General features: G+C 35.0%; 14 protein-coding genes across 14 annotated transcripts; 8 read left to right on the forward strand and 6 right to left on the reverse strand.

Annotated features, from left to right (window-relative positions):
• Positions 1 to 75: 75 nt before the first annotated feature.
• DUF1 (Duf1p) lies at positions 76 to 3,312 on the reverse strand (the record flags this gene model as incomplete). The annotated part of the gene is made up of 1 exon (XM_041552530.1): positions 76 to 3,312. The coding sequence occupies one exon, from the start codon at positions 3,310 to 3,312 to the stop codon at positions 76 to 78; it is 3,237 nt and encodes a 1,078-aa protein (XP_041408464.1).
• A 308-nt stretch (positions 3,313 to 3,620) lies between these two features.
• Positions 3,621 to 3,926, forward strand: MHF1 (Mhf1p; the record flags this gene model as incomplete). Its single annotated transcript, XM_041552531.1, has 1 exon — positions 3,621 to 3,926. The coding sequence occupies one exon, from the start codon at positions 3,621 to 3,623 to the stop codon at positions 3,924 to 3,926; it is 306 nt and encodes a 101-aa protein (XP_041408465.1).
• Positions 3,927 to 4,434: 508 nt separating this feature from the next.
• On the forward strand, positions 4,435 to 7,356 carry PHM7 (Phm7p; the record flags this gene model as incomplete). Its single annotated transcript, XM_041552532.1, has 1 exon — positions 4,435 to 7,356. One exon carries the CDS (start codon positions 4,435 to 4,437, stop codon positions 7,354 to 7,356), a length of 2,922 nt encoding a protein of 973 aa, XP_041408466.1.
• Positions 7,357 to 7,791: 435 nt separating this feature from the next.
• CAM1 (translation elongation factor EF1B gamma) lies at positions 7,792 to 9,027 on the forward strand (the record flags this gene model as incomplete). The annotated part of the gene is made up of 1 exon (XM_041552533.1): positions 7,792 to 9,027. The coding sequence occupies one exon, from the start codon at positions 7,792 to 7,794 to the stop codon at positions 9,025 to 9,027; it is 1,236 nt and encodes a 411-aa protein (XP_041408467.1).
• Positions 9,028 to 9,396: 369 nt separating this feature from the next.
• SGF11 (SAGA histone acetyltransferase complex subunit SGF11) lies at positions 9,397 to 9,699 on the forward strand (the record flags this gene model as incomplete). The annotated part of the gene is made up of 1 exon (XM_041552534.1): positions 9,397 to 9,699. One exon carries the CDS (start codon positions 9,397 to 9,399, stop codon positions 9,697 to 9,699), a length of 303 nt encoding a protein of 100 aa, XP_041408468.1.
• Positions 9,700 to 10,199: 500 nt separating this feature from the next.
• On the reverse strand, positions 10,200 to 10,547 carry ELC1 (elongin C; the record flags this gene model as incomplete). Its single annotated transcript, XM_041552535.1, has 1 exon — positions 10,200 to 10,547. One exon carries the CDS (start codon positions 10,545 to 10,547, stop codon positions 10,200 to 10,202), a length of 348 nt encoding a protein of 115 aa, XP_041408469.1.
• Positions 10,548 to 10,985: 438 nt separating this feature from the next.
• On the forward strand, positions 10,986 to 13,382 carry VPS16 (tethering complex subunit VPS16; the record flags this gene model as incomplete). Its single annotated transcript, XM_041552536.1, has 1 exon — positions 10,986 to 13,382. One exon carries the CDS (start codon positions 10,986 to 10,988, stop codon positions 13,380 to 13,382), a length of 2,397 nt encoding a protein of 798 aa, XP_041408470.1.
• A 285-nt stretch (positions 13,383 to 13,667) lies between these two features.
• NOP4 (mRNA-binding ribosome biosynthesis protein NOP4) lies at positions 13,668 to 15,689 on the forward strand (the record flags this gene model as incomplete). Its single annotated transcript, XM_041552537.1, has 1 exon — positions 13,668 to 15,689. The coding sequence occupies one exon, from the start codon at positions 13,668 to 13,670 to the stop codon at positions 15,687 to 15,689; it is 2,022 nt and encodes a 673-aa protein (XP_041408471.1).
• A 157-nt stretch (positions 15,690 to 15,846) lies between these two features.
• SSN3 (cyclin-dependent serine/threonine protein kinase SSN3) lies at positions 15,847 to 17,772 on the reverse strand (the record flags this gene model as incomplete). Its single annotated transcript, XM_041552538.1, has 1 exon — positions 15,847 to 17,772. One exon carries the CDS (start codon positions 17,770 to 17,772, stop codon positions 15,847 to 15,849), a length of 1,926 nt encoding a protein of 641 aa, XP_041408472.1.
• A 611-nt stretch (positions 17,773 to 18,383) lies between these two features.
• MRX11 (Mrx11p) lies at positions 18,384 to 19,037 on the reverse strand (the record flags this gene model as incomplete). Its single annotated transcript, XM_041552539.1, has 1 exon — positions 18,384 to 19,037. One exon carries the CDS (start codon positions 19,035 to 19,037, stop codon positions 18,384 to 18,386), a length of 654 nt encoding a protein of 217 aa, XP_041408473.1.
• A 268-nt stretch (positions 19,038 to 19,305) lies between these two features.
• ISM1 (isoleucine--tRNA ligase ISM1) lies at positions 19,306 to 22,359 on the reverse strand (the record flags this gene model as incomplete). Its single annotated transcript, XM_041552540.1, has 1 exon — positions 19,306 to 22,359. The coding sequence occupies one exon, from the start codon at positions 22,357 to 22,359 to the stop codon at positions 19,306 to 19,308; it is 3,054 nt and encodes a 1,017-aa protein (XP_041408474.1).
• A 537-nt stretch (positions 22,360 to 22,896) lies between these two features.
• KABA2_10S03630 (uncharacterized protein) lies at positions 22,897 to 24,126 on the forward strand (the record flags this gene model as incomplete). Its single annotated transcript, XM_041552541.1, has 1 exon — positions 22,897 to 24,126. One exon carries the CDS (start codon positions 22,897 to 22,899, stop codon positions 24,124 to 24,126), a length of 1,230 nt encoding a protein of 409 aa, XP_041408475.1.
• A 531-nt stretch (positions 24,127 to 24,657) lies between these two features.
• On the forward strand, positions 24,658 to 25,446 carry MET31 (Met31p; the record flags this gene model as incomplete). Its single annotated transcript, XM_041552542.1, has 1 exon — positions 24,658 to 25,446. The coding sequence occupies one exon, from the start codon at positions 24,658 to 24,660 to the stop codon at positions 25,444 to 25,446; it is 789 nt and encodes a 262-aa protein (XP_041408476.1).
• A 253-nt stretch (positions 25,447 to 25,699) lies between these two features.
• On the reverse strand, positions 25,700 to 26,137 carry EGD1 (Egd1p; the record flags this gene model as incomplete). Its single annotated transcript, XM_041552543.1, has 1 exon — positions 25,700 to 26,137. One exon carries the CDS (start codon positions 26,135 to 26,137, stop codon positions 25,700 to 25,702), a length of 438 nt encoding a protein of 145 aa, XP_041408477.1.
• Between the last annotated feature and the right edge of the window lie 216 nt (positions 26,138 to 26,353).

Consider the following 26,353-nt stretch of genomic DNA (forward strand, 5'->3'; position numbering starts at 1 on the left):
GTATAACCGTGGTGAATTATATTACGTAATGAAGAAGAAGGTGTATATATATATATATGTATGTATGTAAGAGTGTTATTTATCTTTGTTCATCGTCAAAACCGAACCATCGACTTTTCTTCTGTAATTCAATATGATCTCTCCTTGTGATTTCCAATACAATGTACGAACCGTGCTCAACGTCATATCATTGTCAAGAACTTGACCTTTACAAAGGATCTCTAACCATTCACTTGGATCTGTCTTGGCCTTCATTTCGGCTGTCTTGGCCTCAAATCTATCAATTACATAAAATTTGATTTTTTTAACTTTGATCATCCCAGGTGCCGTTAAACGTGCATTCATGTCAGATATTTTTGGTAAGTCGGTCATACCAGTTCCCTTAGATTTACCAAATTTCAACATGTAATGCTTTTGTTCAGTCTTTACCGTCTCATCGGGATCTAATGAAGCTTGGTGGGCTTCCTGTTCTGCGTTCAGCCAGGGTTGTAAGACGAACGTTAATTTAGGTTGTTGATCATCCACCATTCTGATATCATTACATAATTTCTTAGCAAACCAATAAGGTAAGTCTCTCTCTAAATGTTCATATAGTTCTTTTTTCGATGGCGTCATATGAAGTTCATCATCTCCTATCTCGGGTTCATTAATAGTGAAGTCATTATAATAATCATGTCCATCGCTATTAGTATTGGTTCCTCCCCTTTTCATGGTTCCTTTCCCAGTCAAAGGATCTTGATTATCTGATTGTGATGACACAAGGGATGATTTACTAGAATTATTACCAGAATTTCGTCTTCTCTTGGAAGATGGTGGTAATATACTTGATGATAAAACACTACCCCCGGATACATCTTCTTCCCACGAATGAACAACTATCAAAGTAGCTAATCTGATATTAACAATTGGACTTGTTGGATCCCTCTTGATTAAAGTGTCGGGCATCTTTCTTGTTAACAACTTCAACGATGTTAAATTACTTGTATATTGTTCCACGTATGTATTATGGAATTCTGTTATCAAATCATCCATGAATTGTTGCTTCTTTTCCGTTCTAACGGGTACTGTTGTATTAGAGACAGTTGAAGGTAAATTTAATATAGATGTTGAGTGAGCGCGAGATTTAGCCTTTGATTCATCTGCAAGTTTCGTGTATACTGGATTTTGATATTCTGATGATTTATGGCTATTGAATGGACTTTCTCCTCTAATGTCTGCCGATGGATCATAACTTGTATTCCAAATTGTCTTTTCTTCTGGGATATCGCTATCGATAGATAAATTAGCCTGATCGATCATTTTTTCTTCTTCATCAGATGTGGCATGTTTAGAGTCACCTCCCGAACTTACATTTGAATCGTTCTTGGTCAATCTAAATGATTTGAATTTCCTACTTAGTAAAGACCCTGAACTTTGAGCACGCCCCGATGAGTTTTTAGATAAAACAGGCACAGGGTTGACGATTTCTTGTTTATCAGTTTCATCTCTACTATTGTTATTGTTATCATTCGTCATTGCAGCAGGTGCGGTCTTTGGTGGAAGATGTGATGTGGCATTATTGCTTTCATTTAAGAAGTATTGTTTTTCTTTATCCAATGGTGTGGTTGGTGCCGATACGAATGGCGTTTCATTATTCTTATTACCATTACCAATCGATATAGATGAACCTAATTTTCCAAATCCTGATATTTTCATGAATTTTTCTTTCGTCTTAGGGGTGTTGGACCCACCATTAGCAGAATTACCCTTTAGTGCAGAATTAGTTCCTGTATTTCCAGTAGTGGTGGCGGTGGTAGTGATGAATTTCTCATCATGGTCTTTCTTTTTATTTACCAAGGCTTTTCTAAAAATTTCATCCTTACGTTGTTCATATTCCATGAAATCATTAAATAATGAATTGACCACAATCTTCCCAATATTATATCTATCATCCGAATTCAATTTAATATCATTCGTCACATAATACTCCTGTAATGCGGATCCATACAGTTCTGTATTTGAAAATTTTGGTCCAATTTTAACAAACAACATTCCAACTTTAACTGTCACAGCACACCAATGTGACAATATCTCCTTTGAAGTATACTTGACCACGATCTCGTCGAACGTGCCCTCATCACGAGGAAACGTGTTGATCAACTCGCATGACACTATATCCCATCTCTGGATCTTCCCCTGGGTGTTTTCGGTGATGACATGTCTTCTGTTTGTTAAGAGCGAGCTTCTTGTGAGTGCGAAGCCACCTTTCTCTATCGACAACGTATTTTGTTTCAAATTGAGGCAGTTCAAGTTTGAGTCTGAACAATATGAGAAATATATATTTGATTCATTAAGTAATTTCAAATCCAGTATGCCTAGATGTTTGTCTTCCTCGTCATTTTGCATAATAGTAGAATCATATTTGACTAAATACTCTTTTGAATTAAAAATTGATTGTATTACAATATTGTTCAAATCTGTAAAATCGAATCTATTAATATTACCTAGGGAGTCACCTACCAATAAATTTGAAGAGAAATTACCATCGATACACCAAATTGAACAATTCCATTTCCACGATTTGATTCTATTCAATTGTGTAATATCATGAATATCCCACACGTGCACTACTCCATTTGAACAAGTGGATATCAATTTTGATTCGTCATCTATCAATTTTATCACTTTAATATTAGTTTCATGAGCTTCTTTAATTCTTCTAATTTCTCTTTTATCCACAGCGGAACAAAACCATAAATCTCCATTACAATCCCCTGCAACCAAATCAAATCCACTTTGATGACTCTGTCGTAATGTAGTCAACGTGTATATTGACCCAGCACCTGTTGTAAAAGTATGATACAGTTCGAAAGATGGTTCATGGTTGCCCATTGAATATATTACTTTCCAAACTTTCAACGTGCAATCCAATGAGCCTGTCACGAACAAATCGTGTTTTGGAATATAGCTAATGCATTTAATATAATCCTTGTGATTGCCAATGATTTTAATTGTGGATAGCCAATCTCCGTCATTATTAGGATCTTTATATACCGTGACATGAACGATACTAAAATCGTGCGAAGTAGTAATATAGCTATGTTGATTAATTTCAATAATGTCGCTCACCCAGTCTGAATGTATTTGAAATCTGGTTGGTGTTCTTCCATGAATCGAAGGATGTAGCACTATTGAGCCATCTCTAGACGTTGTTAGATAGTAGTCATCTGTTAATTTTGGATGTAATATTCTTGATATTGGCAAGATATGAGCATTTTTCTTATCAGGAGATTGGGGTGATATCAATCCGTAACTTACGGTAAGAGAAGTCATTATTGCGGGTGGTATTGATCTTGTTTGACAATTCCGTAAACTATCAATGAAACGATGAAATTGCTTATAGCTATATATAAATAAATGATATCTGCTTCGTTTAATATATTATTTGAAGGTATAAATGTGTGTATGCCCTCTCGCGCACTCAAAAAAGAGAGAGAATAATTTACCACTACAAATTTCCCCTTTTTTGAAAGTCAAGCAGAGCGAAGCTTAGCAAAGCAAAGCAAAGCGAAATATAACAACACCCACCACAACAGAAGATGAAGAGACAAGAGAGAGAGGGAGAGAGAGGGACAAACGCAATGAGTGACAACGACGAGACTCAGGTGTTAGCTCAGTTAAAGGGTAAGCTATGGTATCATTTAGAGATGATGCTACAGGACATCGAGTCACGAGACAGCAACACCGCACATGTGACACATTCCAAGAAGTACATCAACGCAATGGTAGAAGTGGTGTTAACTAAGCTACAGGACATGACAGCAGATTTGGAAGCATTCGCGAAACACGACACGGGACGTCAAACCAGAGAGATCAACACAGCTGACCTGTGTTTATATTTACGCAACTCACCCCAGTTGCAACAGACAATAACACCAAATAAGTAAGTAAGTAAGCAATAAGTAAGCAATGCCAAAAGTTTCAGTTTCAGTTTCAGTTTCCGGCAGCGAGAGGAGCAGTCGGCCCTGCCCCGTTCCCCTCAGCGCCGTGCACAACGACACGCTGCGCCACACACAGCGATGCACAGCCGCGCACGGGCACTGCGGACAATCTCCGCAGTGCCCGCAGAAGCAGGGGAGTGCTGTTGTCACGTGACACCCTTCTTTCCCTGTTGGTACCGATTAGCCCCATCTGCGACGCAACTGGCAACGTTTTTAATGGATGAAGGTATGCGTTACATAGCGGTTTTAAGGTTGAGGAGACATGTACCCTTAAGGGAGTTGACGTCTATATACATATGTATAGATAGATATCTCCCTGTATATATATAAGGATGTATAATGAACGGAAAATAATAGTATACTGGTCTGTCTTGTAATTATTAAACTATTATGTATTCATCTACACACAACTATATACAAATAATAACTATACACACACATTACTATTACTATTATGTCTGCAGATACAAGTTCTTCTACTTCTGCATTCGTGACAACTTTGATATTCAATGGTATCATTGGTGGGATCTTCCTGTTGGGATTTCTAACCTTACGACAAAGGTATAAACGTGTATATGAACCACGTACGCTAACTGACATCAGGACTCTATTCGATGAAGATAGAACCGATCCATGTCCTCCAGGCTATTTTCAATGGTTGCCGTATTTACTGAAAAAACCTCACTCCTTCATTATCCAACATGCTGGTATCGACGGTTATTTCTATTTACGATTCTTAGGTGTATTCGCTGCTTTCTCGCTGCTGTCGGCAATAATGTTATTCCCAATCTTACTACCTGTGAACATAACAAATGGGAACAATTTGAAAGGGTTTGAAATCATGTCCTTCGCTAATGTCAAGAATAAAAATAGATTCTACGCTCATGTGTTCCTGTCATGGCTGGTGTTTGGTCTGCTACTGTTTATTATCTATAAAGAACTATACTACTACACTTTGGTAAGGCACGCTGCAATGACAACTCCCTTGTACGATGGTCTGTTGTCATCGCACACTGTAATAGTCACGGAGTTGGACGATTCCTTGATGCAAGAAGGAGAGTTCGAAAGATTGTATCCATCTTTGAAGTCAATTAATTATGCTTACGACCTTAAAGAATTGAATGATTTGGTTGAGGAGAGACAGAAAGATGGCACAAAGTTGGAATCCGCTGTGAATAGTTGTGTTAACAAGGCAACAAAGAAATATTTGAAAAAAGATTACGTCGAGGGGAAACCTCAGGATAATTTGGATACTTATGTTCCGTATGAAAAGAGACCAAAACATAGATTGGGGAAATGGTTTATGCCACCATTGAAAAAATGGTTTGGAAGAGAAAAGGTTCAGACTATAACATATTGTGGCGAGCATATCTCAGAATTAAATGAGAAGATTCATCCCTTACAACAAAAATGGACACAGAATGAAAAATTCCCTTCGATTTTCATTCAATTTGGTTCTCAATTAAATGCACAAAAATGTTATCAATCCCTAGAGGCTGTGCTTGGTAAGAAAAAATTTGGGAAAAAATTTATTGGAGCTACGCCAAAGGATATTAATTGGACTAATATGAGTATGACTACAAAGGAACGTCATATTAAAAGAATTCTAGCTAATACATTTTTAACTCTATTGATCATATTTTGGGCTATTCCAGTCGCTGTGGTGGGTTGTATTTCAAATGTTAATTTCTTGACTGATAAAGTACATTTTTTGAGATTTATTAATAATTTACCAAATGTATTGATGGGATTGATCACAGGTATTCTACCAACTGTAGCACTGGCTGTGTTGATGTCATTAGTCGCGCCAATTATTACAAAGATTGGGAACATTTCAGGAGCTATCACTTTTGAAGAGACCTCTTTATATGTACAAAAATGGTATTATGCATTCCAAGTGGTAGATGTCTTCATCGTTGTGACTTTAGCATCCTCAGCTTCTGCAACAGTAGACGCTATCATTAAAGATCCAACATCTGCAATGACTCTCCTAGCTGCAAATTTACCAAAGGCTTCCAATTTCTACATTGTTTATTTCCTATTGTTAGGATTAACCACTCCAGCAGGTAATTTACTTCAAATAGTTACTTTTATTCTATCCAAAATTTTACATGTGTTAGATAATTCACCTCGTGCTAAATGGACTCGTTATAACGTTCTATCTGAACCAAATTATGGAGTGTTATACCCAGCCATTCAAATATTGACTGTGATCATGTTATCATACACTATCATTGCTCCGATCATTCTGGTGTTTACCACACTTGCCCTCATTACAACGTATGTTGCCAATCTGTACAATTTGGTTTACGTCACAGTTCCACCAAAACATGATCTGGTCGGTAAAAATTATCCATACGCTATATTTCAAGTATTTGTTGGTATATACCTTGCTCAGGTATGTTTGATTGGTTTGTTCATTATGGCTAAAGCTTGGGGTCCCCTGGTGCTGGAATGTTTCTTCCTTGTGGTTACTGCCTTAACAAACATCTATTTCAAACGGATGTTCTTACCGGTACTAAACATCGTTCCATTGAGTGCAATCAGATATGCACGCGGTCAACCTAATTGTCACTATCCTTATAAGGATTTAGGTCTCCAAGAAACTAAAGATTTTGCTGAAAAGATGAGATTACAACATGAAGGTGATGAAACTGGTGGGATTATTAGACAAGTAACTAGAAAAGAATTGGTTCGTGCCGACTTGCTTGAATCTCCTGAATATAATGAATCATCAAATTCAACTAATTCTCAGGATGAAAATGAAAAGAACAAGAATGCAAACATTGTTAGAGTCGATACAGGGGTCACTACAGAACCAAGTAGGAAAAATAGCACATTTGTTTCACCAGATGAAGAATTTCATAAATTGCATTACAGTGATATCGATCCATCTATATTGAACCCCAATAGGTTTGATGATGTACCTTTGCAACAGAACGGCGAACATGGTGTATGGTTAATTGGGGATGTTGGTGATACATACAGAGATATTGAAGCCATGAGAGATACCGACGCATCTCAGCCTGGTAATAGTCTCCGTGATTATCCTGCTTTACGGAGAGTGACACTTTTCTTCAAACCATGGGACTGTTATAAATTCCCGATCATTAGACAGAAAATGCCAGTGATTCTAAATAGTACTATTCAATATGATGTTGATTATTTGGAAAATGCTTACATCGACTCCTCTGTTAATGAGCAAGATCCAATTATATGGGTTGCAAAGGATCCTATGGGTGTCTCTGACCAATTGGTCAAAGAATGTAAGAATTATGGGGTAGATATTAGAAATGAAGGAACTACTTTTACTGAAAAAGGTAAATGTACATTCACTGATAATCCACCGGATTATGAACCAAAGACCAAATTATAAAACTCTCTCTCTTTTTTTTTTCCTCTCTCTCTCTCTCTCTTAATGATTAATAATCTACATTAACATGTAGTGCACTTTTTTACTCTCTATTCTCCTATATAATTATTAATCGTCGTGACGCTATCTAGTCATAACATTATTTAAATTGTTAATAAACATAACTTAAACTGTTTCTATTTAACTGAGACCAGAAACTTTATCATTAAAATTTCACTTGAAAATAATAATAGAAGATCATCGCTTAAACAGAGAGAATACCATGTGGGCGACGCTGCGCGATTATAAATAATGACAACCAAAGGAAAAAAATTGACATTAATGGACCAGAAGACAGAACGCTTATATAAAACATATTTGGTTCTCATTAATATCTATTAAAATTACCATTATGCATTATTACCTTTTGAACTTGCCATAACCTCACCAAGCCTAAATATGTCTCAAGCTACTTTATACGCTAATTTCAGAATTAGAACATTGGTTCCAAGAGCCCTAGTCAACTTCTTGAAGTTGGATGTTGCTGTTGTCGAACCGGAAAAAGCTCAAAAACAATTTGCTAAGGACTTCCCATTGAAGAAATTACCAGCTTTTGTCAATAACAAGGGATGGAAGTTAACTGAAGTCATGGCTGTCATGAACTATTTGGTCAATTTGTCCTCAGATGAAAAATTGAAAGCTCAATTATTAGGTGAAGATTTGAAAACTCAAAGTCAAGTATTGAGATGGGAATCTCTAGCTAACAGTGATCTATGTGGTGAAATTGTTAAGGCTTTCCAACCATTGAGAGGTGATATTCCTTACAACAAGAAGGCTGTCGACACCGCTTTGGCTCAACTTGCTAAGATTACTGATGTTTATGAGACTAGACTAAGAGATTATACTTATTTGGCCTCTGAACATATTACTCTTGCTGATTTGTTATCTAGTGCTATATTCACTAGAGGTTTCAATTACTTATTCGGTAAGGAATGGAGAGCTGAACATCCAGCTATTGTCAGATGGTACACTACCATGATTGCATCTCCCATTTTAAAGAACGAATTTGTTGATTTCAAGTTTATCGATGAGCCATTGGCACCACCAAAGAAGGAAAAGAAGGACAAGCCAAAGAAGGATGAACAACCAAAGAAGAAGGACGCCAAGAAGGAAGAAAAGCCAGCTGCTGAACCAACTGAAAAGAAGGCAAAGCACCCTCTAGAAGCTCTAGGTAAGTCTACTTTCGTTCTAGACGACTGGAAGAGGAAGTACTCTAACGAGGATACCAGACCTGTTGCTCTACCATGGTTCTGGGAAAACTACAACCCAGATGAGTATTCCATCTGGAAGGTTGGTTACAAGTATAACGATGAATTGACCCTAACCTTCATGTCTAACAACTTGGTTGGTGGTTTCTTCAACAGATTGTCTGCCTCTACCAAGTACATGTTCGGTTGTATGGTCATCTACGGTGAAAACAACAACAACGGTATCACCGGTGCCATCATGATCAGAGGTCAAGAATTCGCTCCAGCCTTCGATGTTGCTCCAGATTGGGAATCTTACGCTTACGCCAAGTTGGACCCAACCAACGAAGAAGACAAGGAATTCATCAACAACATGTGGGCATGGGATAAGCCAGTTGTTGTCAACGGTGAAAACAGAGAAATTGCTGACGGTAAGGTCTTGAAATAATGAGAATGTAATTCTATATACATATATATACCTTGCACGATGCTAATCTGTTTCATTTTATTATAACTTTATTTTCTTCTCTGTCACGTTCGCTGACTTATACAATGAAAAAGAGTGAAAAACTTGAAAAAAAATAAAGTTATGCTAATAGCATATTAACAAAGGTCTGCGAAGTTTCCTTAAGTGAACCTTGTAAACTATGAAAGATCGAAAGACTCGTCAGTAATATCTCTAACAGAGGGTGATCCAATATTGTAATTGAAGTGTGTTTGTGTGTTTTATAAAGGAAAAATAGGCTAGAGCAAATTGTGTTATTTTTTATATTATTTTTTAAGCACTAAGGAATATATTATATAGCAAACAAGACAGATGACTGATCCGGTTCCAGAAACAGTTGAAAATTTATCATCAGGTATATACAATAATCTGATTACATCGATAGTTCAAGATATCGTCGCAAGGGAGACTGCTAAACAGAGATTATTGAACTCTCGATATCCAAACTTGGTACCATATGTTCGTGATGATACGGGACAATTAGATATATCTGGTAATCCCAAGGCCCAAGAATCTTCGAAATATTTTACATGTAAAAATTGTGGTAGAGAGGTATCTGCCAACAGGTTTGCTGCCCATTTAGAACGTTGTTTGGGTAGAGGTGGTAGGCGATGATTATCGTGAACTCTGCTATTGTCATGTCAGTGAAGGAAAAGTCCGATCTGGCCATCATCATCATCATCGTCATATGTGCAGAATGAGGTTACCTCACTATGTCTCATTAAAACATGGTACATCATCATTATTATTGCCATAATAACGAAAACACTCATGTCATAAGAAAACCAATGAAATGGAAGGGTTATCTATACATTCAGTTTCTCCTTTCGATCTGGTCTTGGTAAGCAAATAGATAAGTATCAATATATTATTATAAATAGTATTTTCAATAATTCTAATCAGTAGTGTCATTAATTAATCTGAATAGTATAATGTTAAATAGTTATGAACTATCTATTGTTATATAATCCGGGGCAGTCCGTATGAGCCCTGTCCAAATATCTTTTCTTTGTTATTAATAGAATGTATGTGCGCTATAGCAGCATTTTCATGGATAGTACCCGTTTTGCACTATTATTATTGGTATCCTTCTTGAACTTTATTGGACGAATAAATTATATATTCAAATAATCAGCTGCTAATAGAACATCAAGGGAAAGTTCAGTAGGAATATTAAAGTTTTCAAATTTTTCAGCTGTTACTTCAGTGTTGTCTCCTTCTCTTCCCTCACGTAATAATTTCCCTTTAAAGTTCATGTACTCAATCACTTTTTCAATGACAGGTCCACTCATTGAAGGAAGTTCAATACTATCTTTACTATCAGCAAAATTTCCGCTTGCTATAGATTTGAGCGTGCTAGATAGCATAGCATCTTCCCTTAAAATGGAGTGCTTCACTTTATCTGATCCTATGAGGGATATTATATCCTGTTTACTGTCACTTGTATCGTTAGGTGAACTCATTGTTTAACTCCTGACTATATCTGAAGTAGTTCTTTACTTGTCTAAAACTGCGACCAAAGGCCCTATTAAAATGGTGAAAATATGTCGTACCGTTCAAACTGAGTCATCCGTTAAATGGTACCCACTTTTTAGTTAATCAATACCTTAAAAATGTACAATTTTTAATAGTTGGTTCCCTGATCATTGAATCTGAATAAATCTATTTCGAAGTTCTTCACGTATGGAGGGGCATATCATGTTCATCATTCTTAAAGGCGAGAACCACATCTTACAGTAGAAAAATGAAAAATAAAGGCAGAACAGCATGGATACGGTTTATTTACAGCAGAGTATCCTTTGATTGATTTATTAATTGCAAATTAAATAAAGGGGTGTCAGTAGTACAACATTGGTAGGACAACTTTCTTAGTTTAATTACTAAATAATCATACACAGATAATGGCACCCAATCCGAGTCTTAGCTGGGAAAGGCTTCAAAATGTCTTTTATCGTTCAAGAAAACTTCACAGCTTACAATGGTCTTCAAAGAAGGATCTTCGATATGCTGTTTCCCGAACTTTTATAGCCATCGAGACTGATACAGCAATTCAAATATTTAATTATATAGGCCGGTTGTTGACAGAGATAGATATCAATGTGTTTGATGTTATTAATTCATTTCATTTTGACAGAATAGATCAAAGAACCTTAATTATTATGGGGCTGCAAACATGTAAAATAGTGAAAAATTGGGCTCCCTTAGAGATCAAAACGATTAACTTACCATCTGAAATCGATGATACATTGTGGGATGTTAAAGGGAATGTTTATATTACAAAGGAAAATAAGGACATATTATATTTAGATATGGAAAAGGAAAAGTTCAAATTGTTGATAAGAAATGACGAAAAGTTTAATATATTGACTAAGAAACATTGGTATTGTAACGGGCATATAGTGCTAATTCTTGATACGGAGTCTGTGTATCAGCTAAATGTCTTGTCACGACGTCTTACGAAGTTCCAAGAAAATAACGAATGGCATCAGGTTACCATATCAAACGATGGATTTATATGCCTTTACAACGCAAAATACAATAAATTGGAAATATTTAAGGATTCAGGAAGCCTTCTTTTACAGCATGCACTGGATCTCCCTCCAAAAGATATAAAGTGGTGTGGTGATGACTCTATTGCATGCACATTTAATGACACTGTGAAGCTCTATGGACCAGATGGTGAATATGTTTCCTTTTGGTATCCATCAAATATATTTTGCGTAGAAACTGAACTTGATGGATTAAAAGTGTTTACAGATACAGAAATCTATTTGATATCAAAAGTTCCCAGATATACAGCAGATATTTATTGTATGGGTTCGACAGAAGCAGGTTCGATGTTATTAGATGCATGGCGTGTTTTATCTACCCATACTGCGAGAGCAATAGATTATTTGAAAGATTTTGATTTAGTTAATGGAATTAACGATTGCATTGCAGCTGCTCAAGAAGAAATGAACACTCAAGCTCAAAAAGAACTTTTAAATGCGGCATCATTTGGTAAGTCAATGCTGGCATATAACGAATTTGATTCTAATATATTTGTTCAAGCTTGTGATAATATAAAACTATTGAATATTTTTAGAGATCTTGGGCTTTTCTTAACCTATTTTGAATATCAGAGTATGGGATTTGAGGCCATTATCAAGATAATGTTACTCTGTCATAAATTTTATGAGAGTTTAAAAATCTGTAAAGAATTTAAAAGATATGAATTGATGGTCAGCGTGGTTCAATATTGGTCTGAAACTAAAATAAAATTGTCACAAGATATTGATGACGACAATCTCTTTAACATTATTAATAAACAGTTGGTGACCGTAGATGTCCAGGATAAAATCACGGCTGCACGGCTTTCGCAGGTATCTTTCAATGAAGGGAGATTTGTTCTTGCAAGACGGTTTGCTATAATTGAAAAATCTGCTGAGATGAAAATATTGTCTTTGATTAATTTGGACGACTACATGTTGGCAACAAAAGAAAGTTTAAACACTTCTTGCCCCGAATTTATTGTTGCAGTATTATTATTGTTGAAAAATACCGTGACAAACCTTCAATTTATGAAGATTCTTGTGATGATTTTACCAAATAATTCTGTATATCTATATTTTCAGAGAAATAATTTTGAATTTTTGTTTGATATTTATAGACAGACAGACAAATATACTGAACTGGCACACGTCATATTCCTTTTTAACAGAAAATTAGTTGCTCCATTCTTGCCCCAAATTAAGGATCTATATTCCAGTGTTGTTGATGATGCATTACTAAAGCAAGACACAGAATACTTAAAACGAAACGAAAATTTGTTAGAGTTCCAAGAGGAACTCACACATACTTTAGGCTTTGAATTTACAGGATTGACAGTAGTACAGACACTTGAAAGATTGATTTCCATGAAACAGGATAAGAAGATTAAAGCATTCGTTAAGAAGTTTAAAATTAATGATAGAAAATATTATCATGTAACGTGCCGAACCTTGATTAACGAAAAGCGATTTGATAGCCTTTATGAATTTGCAACGCAGAAAAAATCGCCCATAGGATACCAGCCGTTCTTCAAATACTTGACGAACTCAGGTAAGACTAAAGAATCGGCGAAATATGTCCCAATGATAACTGAGATGTCATACAAGGAGAAGGTTAAAACTCTGTATGAAATCAAGGGTTATTACGAGTTAGCACAACTCTTCACAAAAGAGAAGAATATATTAGCTTTAAAAGAGTTATATCAACAAGTACCTGTTAATGAGCCACAGTTAAGATCTTTCATAACTGAAACGATATCTAAGATGTGATGGTTAGACATTAGAAAGCGGTAATTTTACCCGGCTTTAAATAATTTTGTGTCACCTGACCTTCTTTTTTTTGACCTTCTTTTTTTTGACATTCTAAAAATTTTCACGACAAAGCAAATTTTCACTGTAAGCTCATCTCATCTCATCTTATCACGGTTCAAGAGTTTAGGTAATCAATTATAAACAAAAGTCATACTAGAGTCAAGCATGATCTTAGATATATATTAGTGGATTTGTAGTATTATATATTTTTAAGTAATCAAAGTACCAAGAAAACTGTTAAGAATGTCCGGACCTGTCAAAGACTCGAGAAAAATGTCTCTCTCAGACAAAAGTCTTGATTTACAGACATTATTTGTTAGATCTATTCCAGAAGGTGTAACTGACGAAACTTTGACTAGTTTTTTTTCCAATTTTGCACCATTGAAGCATGCGGTTGTAGTTAAGGATGTTAACAAGAAATCAAGAGGTTTTGGTTTTGTAAGTTTTGCTTCAGAAGCGGATGCTGAAGATGCCTTACATAAATCCAGGAAGGCTAAATTAGAAAATCATCTATTGAGAGTTGATTTTGCCAAAAGACGTGACCGTAACAAGAAGGAAGAATCTGCATCGGCACCAGTTCAAAAAGAACCATCGACCGCCGATGATGATGATGATGAAGCATTGAAGGGTAAGCCTAAATTGATTATTAGAAATATGCCTTGGAGTTGTCGTGATCCAAATGAATTAAAGAAGGTTTTCAGTAGATTTGGTACTGTTGTAGAGGCTACAATTCCAAGAAAGCGTGACGGTAAGTTATGTGGTTTTGCTTTTGTTACAATGAAGAAGATTAGTAATTGTAAAAATGTGCTTGATAATTGTAAAGATTTGAAAATTGATGGTAGATCTGTCGCTGTTGATTTCGCTGTCCAAAAGAGTAGATGGGAATCATATCAATCTAAAAATGAAAAGCCTGCCAAGGATGAAAGTTCAGATAATGATGAAGAGGAGAACGATAAAGATGATAATAACAACAAGAAAGATGACGCTGACAAGGATAATGTCGAAATGAACTCTGATGAAGAAGTTGATGAAGAAGAAGAAAAAAAGTACAAGCAACGTAATCAAAGAAATAGAAGGGATGATTTCTCTATCTTCGTTCGTAATGTTCCTTATGATGCAACTGCTGAATCATTGGTTGATCATTTCTCAAAATTTGGTAAGGTTAGATATGCTTTACCTGTTATAGATAGAGAGACTGGTCTGGCAAAGGGTACTGCTTTTGTCGCCTTTACTGATGAAAAGGTATATGATTACTGTGTTCAAAATGCTCCTGCTGCAGGTACTACTTCATTATTAATAGGTGATGATGTTCTGCCAGAATATGTTTATGAAGGTCGTGTTTTATCAGTTACGCCAACTTTAGTTAGGGAAGAAGCTAATATCAGGGCAGAAAGGAATGCTGAAAAGAGAAAGGAAGCCTTAGGTAAGGCACCTGGTGAACGTGATAAGCGTAATCTCTATTTATTGAATGAAGGTAAAGTCGTTGAAGGTTCTAAGATGGCTGAGCTACTTTCAACTAAGGATATGGAAATTAGAGATAAGTCCTCTGAATTAAGAGTCGAACAGTTGAAAAAGAATCCATCTTTGCATCTATCCATGACTAGATTGGCTATTAGAAATCTACCAAGAGCTATGACCGATAAAACATTGAAGGCACTTGCTCGTAAGGCAGTTGTGGAATTTGCCATAGAGGTTAAAGATGGAAAGAGACATCCTCTTTCTCAAGAAGAAATTGTTAGATCTACTAAGGAAAAATACAAATTTATGACTCCTGAGGAAATTGCCCACCAAAAGAAAAAAGACAAAAAGCACGGTATAGTTAAACAAGCAAAGGTTATTATGGAAGTTAAAGGTTCAAAAACTGGTAGAAGTAGAGGGTATGGTTTTGTCGAATACAAAGATCATAAACATGCTCTGATGGGTCTGAGATGGATGAATGTTCATTTGGTCTCTCAAGAAGAAGTCGTTGATGGACTTGACGAGGAAGAGAAGAAGATGATCGACATGGAATCTACTACATCTAGACGTTTATGTGTTGAATTTGCTATCGAAAATGCTAATGTTGTTAAAAGAAGAAGAGATAACGTTCATAATGCTAGAGAGAGTTCTAAGAGAAAGAGAGAAGAGAAAGAAGAGTATGATGAATCTGCCAAGAAGGCTAAAATAGAGGAATCATCTAAATCTGAGGAAACAAAAGATGGCATGAGCACAGATATCAAGAGATTGATAGGTTTCAAGAGAAGACAAAAGCATCATAGAAAGTAGTATTTCTGTATATATCCTTTAAATTTTATAAGAATTTTAATTCTTTTATGTACCATAGATGTAAAAATGCATTAAATTTAAAAATATTGTTATATATTGTCATTGAATCATATACAGAGAAGACTATCCCTTCGTACAAACCTAGTTCCGATGTAGTTTACCTTCTCTTCTTCCTTGTCGGTTCTTGGTTTCGAGTATTACCTTGAGAGTTATTTCCAGTAACAGCGGCTGCTGCGGCTGCTGCGGCTGCCAATATTCTCCGATTAACACCAAGACCACCTAGTGTATTGGCTGCAGAGTTGTTCACCACTGCTTGTTGTTGTGGATTCAAATTTTTACTCCTGTGTATTCCGAGATCCATAATATCGCTATCATTAGTGTGTATTCTTCTTGCCGGGTATTTATAATTCAGACCTTCGAACACATTTTCACAAACAGGATAATCACTATTCGTGAAATAATTATGATCTAGTGAATCGATGGCATCAATTCTTTTAATCGGATCATACTCTAGTAATTTGTATAATAGATCTAGGACATTTTTATCTCTACCACTTGTTGAATGGTACCATGCAGGTAGATTGTTCCTAAACTTTGGGAATTTTAGAAACTGTTCGTATTCTGGATACTTGTGTAAATTTGACCATGTCTTTGGCGTCGGTGTTCCTAGTACTTCTAAAATTCTTTGAAGTTGGTTTGATTGGAATGGAACTGTCTTTTTAGAATCCATTTTTGTTTCTTCACCTTTAAAAATTGGTTGAAGACCTATTAATTCGGCAAAAATACAACCAACTGCCCATACGTCAATAGATGGTGTATAGTGGCGAGCACCGAGTAATAATTCAGGGGCTCTGTACCATATTGTAACAACAACCTTATCACCAGTATACAATGTCTGTAGCAAGTTGGAGAATTTTCTTGCCAAACCTAAATCACCTATCTTAACACATCCATCCACTGTGACCATAATATTTGCCGGTTTAAGATCTCTATGAAGGATCCAATTCTGATGTAAATAAGAAACCCCATCTAATATCTGCCACATTATAGATCGTACCATTCTTGCAGGAATCATCCGTTTTTCTGGATGAGAGTGATAATGGATAATTTGTAGTAAATCATGTTCGGCATATTCATACACCAAATAAATACTCTTTCTTTCAAGAAATATCTCGGTTAATCTTGTTAAATGAACATTAGTTAACTCCCTACATAAAGCCATCTCTCTGCATGCACTCTGTGATATACCTGTATAATGGAGTTGTTCGACACCTTCCTTTTCTGTCTTAAACTTCTTAATGGCATAATAAATGGGTATATTCTTCTTTTTGGAAGGTGAATGTAAATTATTATTGACTGTTTCCATGCTGTTATGAGTACTTCCTATTACACCATTACTTATATTGTCGGATATGCTGTTTCTTTTGTTGATATCATTGTACTCCTTATTGTTCGAATCATTCTTGGCTAAAATGGTATCATTTCTAGAATTATTGTCAATATTAATTCTATTAGATTGGATTGTACCATTTGCAGTTCCGTTTTTAAAATTTTTGTTATTCATATCTCTTGAGAATTCGTTCTCTATTCCGGATTTTGGTATGTTAGAATCTTGTTTGTTATTGGGCCTCATGTCGGATGTATTGTCACTACTACTAGATGATAGGTTCCCATTTGGAGAAATTGTTGTTGCTCCTAATGGAGGTGTAGTCTGTATCAAGCTTTTGGCCTTGTATACCTTACCATATGTCCCTGCTGCAATATATCCAATGATTTCATATTTTTTCAGCACTGATATTCTTTGTCTGTCCTTCCTTGCCCTGTAAGGTCCTATTGTAAAAACATCATTGTTAGCCATCAACATGGGTGTCTTCCCATGAACAGCTCCCGACGTTTGCTTATTCATCATATGCTGTCTTTGTGAATATGCGTGATGGTTTTGAGAATAGTTTTGCCAAAGATTTCTACTCACTACATTTGGTTGCATCGGATTACGGCCATTGATATCTTGTCCTAGTTTCTGATCATATTGTTGGTATATATTCGGATTGTTTTGATGACCCCGTCCACGTACTTCTTTCATAGTTTGTTCGAAGCTACTAAATCTGAGTTAGGGTGTTTCTGTCTTTGTTGTTCTTTCCTTATACTAAGATGATCACAATTTTCTATGAGTTCAATAAGTAGAGTGGTGATTTCCTATTCCAACGAAAATTTCCGACAATTAAATATTAAAATAATTTATTTGCTAAGTAGCTCTAAGTTAAAAATGTTCAGTTTATTTTTGATGTAGTTGTTGTCTCTCTTTCAATAAACTTTCTTACCTTTACTTGTCTCATTTTTTAGCTCTTTCTTATACTAAAATGATTCAAGTTGAAAAATTATTGTTTCTTAGTGACTCCAAGATGATGACGCTCACGTGAAAACAAGTTCATACATTAGTTGAAGCATAAGACAAGATACTTCTACGTATAGATATTCGCTAACAGTGTTCTGTTTATTGGTATACATTCATAGTATCGTAGACTACATGAATATGTGTATGTATGTATATAATTTGGATATGTGTTCTAAATGTTTTATCTATTTTGTATCAGGGATGTCGCAGACAAGTATAACTCCTTTCTGTTGAACATATCAATATCTTATAATATTCATGATTAATTGGAAATCAGATTGCTGTTAGATCTCCTATCATTATAATTTTATTAGATTTGCTAGCTTCTTGAATGGCATTATTAACCATCGGCAAAAATAAGGAGCCCCCCAGAGACTTATAATAATTCTTACAGGGCCCATCACCTTAACAAGGGCATAAGACAGTGCACCACTTAAGATAAGTCTATGTTTATCATACTCTTGGTACTTATCTCCAACGAGCTTTTCTATTGCATTGCTACACTTTGTCATGAGCTCTCCAGAAAACTCTAAGTTCTCTAAAAGACTTAGATTGTAAAGAATATACCAGACCGTAAATAAAGGTACTATTGCAGTTAGCTCATGTAAAATAAAAAATGATGTTATCATAGGGATTGTTCCTGATGTGGTTATTTTCTTAAAGTAATGTGAGAATCTAGGATCAGCTTGGAGTTTAGAAAGCATTTTTGACTTTTTGATTAATTTCATGATTTGCTCATTTTGATATGGTTCAGCGCTGGTACTCTTACCTGGGTTAGTTTTCACTTCCGAATGTACATGACGTTTCAGGTCTGGTCCTCCAGTGTAATTATGACTACTGCTTAATGGTCTAATATATATTATTTGCGACCTTATTGAAATATTGGATTTCAAGAAAAAGGTTGTTCTTCTTAACCCAATTATTGAGATTTTACTTTTACCAATAAAATTCATGGTATTTTAATATATCTTGTTTAAAACTATTAGATTGAACTGCCAATTATTTATTTGGAACCCTTCTCTCTTTGAATTTAACTGTATATCAGGTGTAACAGAGGCGAGCATAGTTATTTAATAAATTAATGAATTTTCCAAACGGATTTCCAATTAAACGAAGTTAAACGTAAAATGGTAAATGTCGTGATTATGATATGATTGCGAAAAAGAATAATTATATAAGTATATGAAATGTTTTGTTGAGTTGTTAATTACAGGATTATTTTTAGAAATTTATATACAAGGTTTCATGTTCACATCTGCCACATAGATGATTTTCTTCGAGAGAATTATGTTTCCAGCATCTTGGGCATTTATTCATTGTGCTTTGCTCTATTGTAATAGCACATTTTAATTCATCTATTCTCCTAGCATCTTCAGGAAGATCGGACATGCTGTCAACCTTAATAAGTGTGACCTTGGACGTTTGTAAAAGTTCCATTAGGTCGTCTTCTTTTATTGGGAGCGTATTTGTAATAAAGATTTTCGTCAGTGTCTGACCGGGTTTCGTAATTGATGGATTAGTGATCTTCGTAAACTCCTTTTTAAATGCATTCATTATTGTGATTTCATTCGATTCAAATGATTCAATAATATTTTTTGATTGGGCTAAATCGTTGTTAAACTTAGGCCACGACTTAATAAAGGGAGATGTACCATTTTCTTTGTTATTGGCTAACCATTGTTCTGGAACACAGTTCCAAACTTCTTGAACTGTTATTGGTAGAATTGGGCTTAGTACTGCACGATATGTATCTATGATATGGAATAAAGTAGTCTGGATTTGTCTTCTTCTTAAAGATGATATTGAATTAGAGTAAAGAACATCCTTCGAAAAATCAAAATAAAATGCTGATAATTCATTGTTTAGATGGAATTGAAGATTAATCAATACTTTAGAGAAGTTGTATTCTAAATAATTTTTGTTTGTGTCATCTAGAAGTCCTTGTAGTTTTGAAATAGTGTATTTGTCAACTGGAGCTAACTGGTCATAAGGTAATAATGTATAATTAGAGCTCTTCTGTAGGTTCCCTAGCAAAAATTTGAAACATAATCTAATTTTCTTCAATGCATCAGATGTGTGTTGCATTATCGTTGGACCTACAGTGATATCACTTGTAAAATCAGATTGGGCCACCAAATATCTCAGACCATCTACACCAAGTGTTGGTAGGTTTCTTTCTTTGTTACCTTCGATTATATCATTAGGTGCAATTGTATTTCCAATAGATTTGGACATTTTAATGCCCTTTTCGTCAAGGGTAAACCCGTGTGTAATAACCGTTCCATATGGAGCATCAGGTTTTTCAGTATAAGAAACTCTGCATAACAATGAGCTTTGAAACCAGCCTCTATGTTGGTCACTACCTTCTAAGTAGACGTTTGCTAATGGGTTTGGTTGCTGGCTTTCTGTAATCCCCAATTTTTCAGAATAAAAGTCCATCAATGTTGACCATGACGAACCACTATCAAACCAAACATCCATTGTATCTTTTCCCTTTCTATATTGGTTTGCTATATCATGATACCTTTGAGGTAACCAATTCTTTATATTAGTTTTTTCATTGGTAGAATCTTCCTCAAGGAACCATGAATCCATCCCCCATTTCTTGATATTTTCTATTGCAATTGATATTATCTCTGCATCCATTAGAATCGAATCAGGTTTTTCACGATGTTGAAAGTATGGAATTGGTACACCCCATGAACGTTGTCTGGATATACACCACTCATTTCTATTCTTAACAAATGAGGTAAGTCTATGTTCACCCCGTTTCGGATAGAACTGGGTTTTTTTAAGACTCTTCACAGCTATTTTCTTTAAATTTTCCAAATTCGTAAACCATTGAGGGGTTGATCGTATGATCACTGGTTGTTTAGATCTCCAGTCGTAGGGATACGAATGTGTTATTACTTCAACGTTCATCAGCACATCCAGCTCTTTAAGTCTTTCTATAATGGAATCTGTGGTTTTAGAGTTCAGCACATTTCTTCCTTCATCCAGTCCACTATTAGGATCCTTTAAAAATTCTTGAACATCAGGATTATTTGAAAATTTAGTTAAGTCATAGTTACCTTTATGGTCAATTGGGGAAAAGATTGATAATCCATTTTTTAACCCAACTAGGTAATCATCTTGACCATGTCCTGGAGCAGTGTGTACCAACCCTGACCCTGCTGTGTTTGTCACGTGTAATCCATCTAAGAGAGGTTTCTCTACCATAGGTGTATCATTCATTAAAGGGTTAGAATATTTTAATCCTTTTAATTGAGAACCAGAAAATGAAGATAGGATTTTGTATGGCCCTGTGATCTTTAATGACTCGATTAAATCTTTTGCCACTATGAAGCATTTTTGATTTTCCTCTGATTTTACTAAACAATAGTCAAACCGTTCACTGTAACAAATTGCTTGATTCGAAAACAATGTCCAAGGTGTACTTGTCCAAATTAAACAATCAACCCTCCCCATTTTTTCGATCCCTAATCTATTTTGCAAAATAGAGACAGACTCTTCAGTTAAAGGGAAATAAACATAAGCTGATACTGATTTATGGTTTTCATTATATTCTAATTCACCTTCTGCTAATGCTGTTCTAGTCTCTGTGCCCCAATACACTGGCTTATTTTGTCTCTTTATCAAATCAAAATCAAATAGTTTTTGAAAGATTTTTAATTGGTTAACTTCGTAATTTGCATCCATGGTAATATAAGGTTGATTCCAATCAGTGAGTATACCGAATTTTTCAAATTGCGACCGTTGTTTCAACTGAGCAGCTTTAGCATATTGCGAGGCTATCTTTCTGATTTTCACTGGGGAAATATGTTCAATCTGATCACTATTCAACTTCTTCAAAGCTTTCATTTCAATAGGTAAACCATGACAATCCCAACCAGGTCTATAGTATATATATTTGCTATGAGATAATTGGTATCTATTAATGATATCCTTCAGGATTTTATTCAACGCATGACCCAAGTGTAAATCACCATTTGCATAAGGAGGACCATCATGAAGTATGAATAATTTTTTATTAATAAAATCTATTCTTTGGTCGATATTACTCTTGGGAATCTTGTTATATTCTTCAAAAAACTTGTTCAGTTGTTCATTGTAGACAATTTGAGATGATTGTGGTATCAAATCATTATATGTCTTTTGAATATTAGAACGTGGTGAAAACTTAGTTTTTGGTAAATTCAGAGTAGCTTGATAGCTATGAGAATTAGCATGTCGTTTTGAAATATGTAAACCACCCACTCTCAGACCTTTAAGCATAATTCATAGAAATATAAGGGGGAAAACAACGAATCAAATAAGCTCTTTTTCTGTTTTTTTTTCTCTCAAATTGCTTCTCGACTATCTGTAATATGCTTGTTTCTACTCATCGGTAAGGAGGTTACTACCTCTGCCTCTTCCCCTTAACCCAAATAAATGTAAAATTAGTGTCAACTTTCCCTCGAGATGGAAGGCCTTCATGATGGTTTGAATATTTCGCATAGTAAAGTGTCCCTTCGCGTAATAAACAACCTATTTTGCTTTGAATTTTGGTTTTTTTCACTTTTCTGTTAGTTGACAGCGAAAAATGAGTCAATTTCCACTCATCGAATGACATAGAAAAGTTGAATGGAATACATTTATGTTTGCACAACTGTTATAAGAACTGGTTTCTAATACTTTCTGAGGAGGATCCTGGTTACTGGAAGGTCTGTGTGATTGTTGTTGTTGTAGTTTGTACTTGCTTACTAGTTACAAGGGCCCGGTATCCAACTTATCTTTTGCGAAACAGTATTTCTAGATAGTCACATTCGTTTGATGTTGAATGACACGCTAGAGCTGGCTGCAAATTTTAATGGACATAGGAACGATCAGAGTATGAAACGAGACTATACTGGTGGTAACACGACAATGATGATGATGAATGATAATGGTGATTTAGACCAAAAAACTGTTTCGGGGAAGATCCCCCATAAGAAAACTTCTATTCAAACAAAATTGAGCATGGAACAGAGTAAGACATTGAACACGTTTATGATTAAAAATTTCATTAGAGGTATTATGTTGAAACATGTCTATCTTTTCATTCCCGATGATGTAAGTGGGATTGTGGATTTTAAGAAGAACAATATTTTGAAATTAACATTTAATCGGGGCAAGACACCTTATATTTTTGAGACCATTTTAAAGAGAGCACATTCTACAGTTTTACAATTTAAAAAAGTGTGTTGTATTATTATTAAATTTTTAGAATGTTGTAAGAACGAAACAAATTACATGAAATATTTGAAGTATGATCTTCATCGATTAATAGTTGTTGCATTTGTATTGAGTGTTCCTAATGTCAATAGTAACGAGGGTAACAAGATCATGAATAGAGAGACATGTTATAGACTCTATAGCAAAATCTCTGGGTTAACCATTGAAGAAATCACAAACTGTTGCTCAATAGTGAGACCAGTTCTTATTAGACGGAGTAGAAAACAAAGAGGACTTAGTCGGTCTCCAATAAATGATCAAATGAATGACAATAATAACAATGACAATAACGGTAATAACGTGACTGTTACATCTCCCCACAATGACGATCCTAGCAATATGATGGAAGGGGATGTGAATATGGCCCGTTTTAATAGCACTGATTCCCCTTATGATATAGACGAGAATTTGATGAGTTATAACCGATTTTTATCTGTAGCTCAAAGAAGTATCGATGTTCATAGTGCTAATTATAACATAGGTACAAATTTGCCACCTTTAAATGATGATGAAAGTGTACAAAGTCACAGTTCATATTCACACTCTTCAGAATCTCCTTCATTCCAACCTACATTAATTAACGATGTCCGATATAGCATCTCATCGTTGCATGAACTGAATCAAATTAATGGTTCAGGTAGAAGACTGCACCATAATGTTCATTTTCGGAAAAACGATAGTATTAAGGACAATTCTCCATTGAGTAATGGATATATTTTGAACACGGAAATTGAACAGTTTAATGAAATGGGTAAAAACCTAGTCTTGGAAAACTTCACAATAGTGTAATATTGAATACATAGATGAAGATATTACGTACGTTCTGATTGAAATTCCAAATTTCCATATATCAATAGGTGTCACATTCATAGTTTTTTTTATATACATATTTATACTTATATAGGCGTTAACAGGTTTTTATTTTTGATACAACTTCATAATAACGATCGACATTTCAATCAGGTTAATACATTAACTCTCACCAGACAGATAACCAAAGATATGATGATGGCAGTAGGATCCATCCATCTATCTATCATTGAGTCTTCCGAATCACGTGCACCTACACACTTTTTGCACCAAAATAATTTTTCGTTTCTCGGAAAACTTCAAGAATTTGTGAAAGTTGAACAGTCAGCCATATATAGATAGACTGAGGACCCAACTGGTGATGAGTAACGACAACAAACATCAACAATGGATTAGCAATAGAGGCTGACAAAAGTTATTCTTCTTAAGGCTATAACATAAGAAGATACAGGTTATTTTTTAATATATTTGGTAAGATAATAGGAAAGTAGGGAAAAGATCATTTAACCAATGAGTGAGGAAGCGACATTTTTCAAACAGGCTGCTGAAGCTATTGTTGCAACATCTTTAAATATATCTAATGTGGATCCGACGATAAAAGAACTCTTAAAGAGAATAAAGTATAATGAGATTGACTTTGGGAAGATTACACTTTCTGAGAGTCTCGGGAGAAATGTGATTACCCCGGAAAGCATATCTGCCCAGCACATCAATAATTCAACCAACAATAACAACAACAATAATAATAATAATAATATTCATAATTTAGGCGATTCCTTAGTTTCTTCAACGTATGGAGAATCTTTTGGTCAGTCTTTAGCATCTTCTCCAATCAATACTGAATCCATAACTCTTATTCCTAATCGAACTTCAGATGGAGATTATAATAAATTTGCTAAAGAAGATCTTTTATCGACTGAATCGGTGTTTTCATCATTTATGGATTCTCAAAATAAACAACAATATGATAAACCACCAACTATACATACACAACAAAAAGTTTCAAAACCACGAACGAAGAAGAAAACACTGGAAAAACCTGACAAAAAATACCCATGTTCACAATGTGATTTGATATTTTTCAGATCTTCAGATTTACGTAGACACGAAAAGGCACATTCATTAGTATTACCTCACATCTGTTCAAAATGTGGTAAAGGATTTGCAAGGAAGGACGCTTTAAAGAGGCATCAAGATACATTAACTTGTAGAAGAAATAGAAATAAATTGATAGAGATAACAAATGGGAAAGTTGAAGAGTTTTTAGAGAGAGCTAAAAAGGAAGGTATTAGTCTATAATATGATTTCAAACTTATGTATTTAGAATTAGTAAACAATTAGATATATATATGTATATGCATATTATTATTATTATTTCTACCTATGTAAAAAGACATTGGTTGAGACCATTATGAACTTATTTTGTTCAGATGAGAAATTCTTTAAATGGAAATGTGTGGTACTCATTTTAACATATATACGTATATGTTTATTTATATATTCGCAACCCCTTATAGAATAAGGTCCCTAATGAGACGTCATGGTAGAGAGTCTAGTTAGCATCTTCCACCTTGGCACCTTCGTCAACCTTTTTCTTTTCATCGAATTCCTTTAGTTGAGCCTCCAATTGAGCCAAAGCTTGATAAGCTTCAGCACCTAATTGTGGAAGAATTTGAGGGAACATTTCGTCAAGCTTTTTCTTTTCTGGAAGACCATATACGACACTGGTGTTATAATCCTTAGCCATTTGTAAACCAACTTTGTTGAAATGCAAAACGCTACCATCTTCATGGAAAAAATTGGCTTCTGCAACATTGTCAACAGTAACACCATTTAGTTTGGCAATAGTAGAATAAAGTTTGGAATCATCTCTGGCAACGGCAGTGGCAGAACCAGCGGTCTTTGAACCAGCCTTTCTTCTGGCACCACCAACTTTGTTCTTGTTAGTTAGGGCTTGTAACTTAGCTAATTTTTCTTGATCGATCGGCATTATTATTGTTATGTCTTGTGAATGTATATGTATAGGTATATAGACTGTGTTGCCTTTCACAAGAATGTAATCTAACTACATAATCAAAAGGATAAAATGTTATTAATTAGTTAAGAAGTGAATCTCTTTTTATTGTTCAATTGAAGGGACTTACTCATATTATGGAAACCACTGCGAAACTGTTCTTGTTGTCCATCACAAATTAGAGGGAACTCT

Source organism: Maudiozyma barnettii (genome assembly GCF_903064755.1).
Source record: "Maudiozyma barnettii strain CLIB 1767 genome assembly, contig: KABA2_10, whole genome shotgun sequence".
In the NCBI taxonomy this organism is placed as follows: Eukaryota; Fungi; Ascomycota; class Saccharomycetes; order Saccharomycetales; family Saccharomycetaceae; genus Maudiozyma; species Maudiozyma barnettii.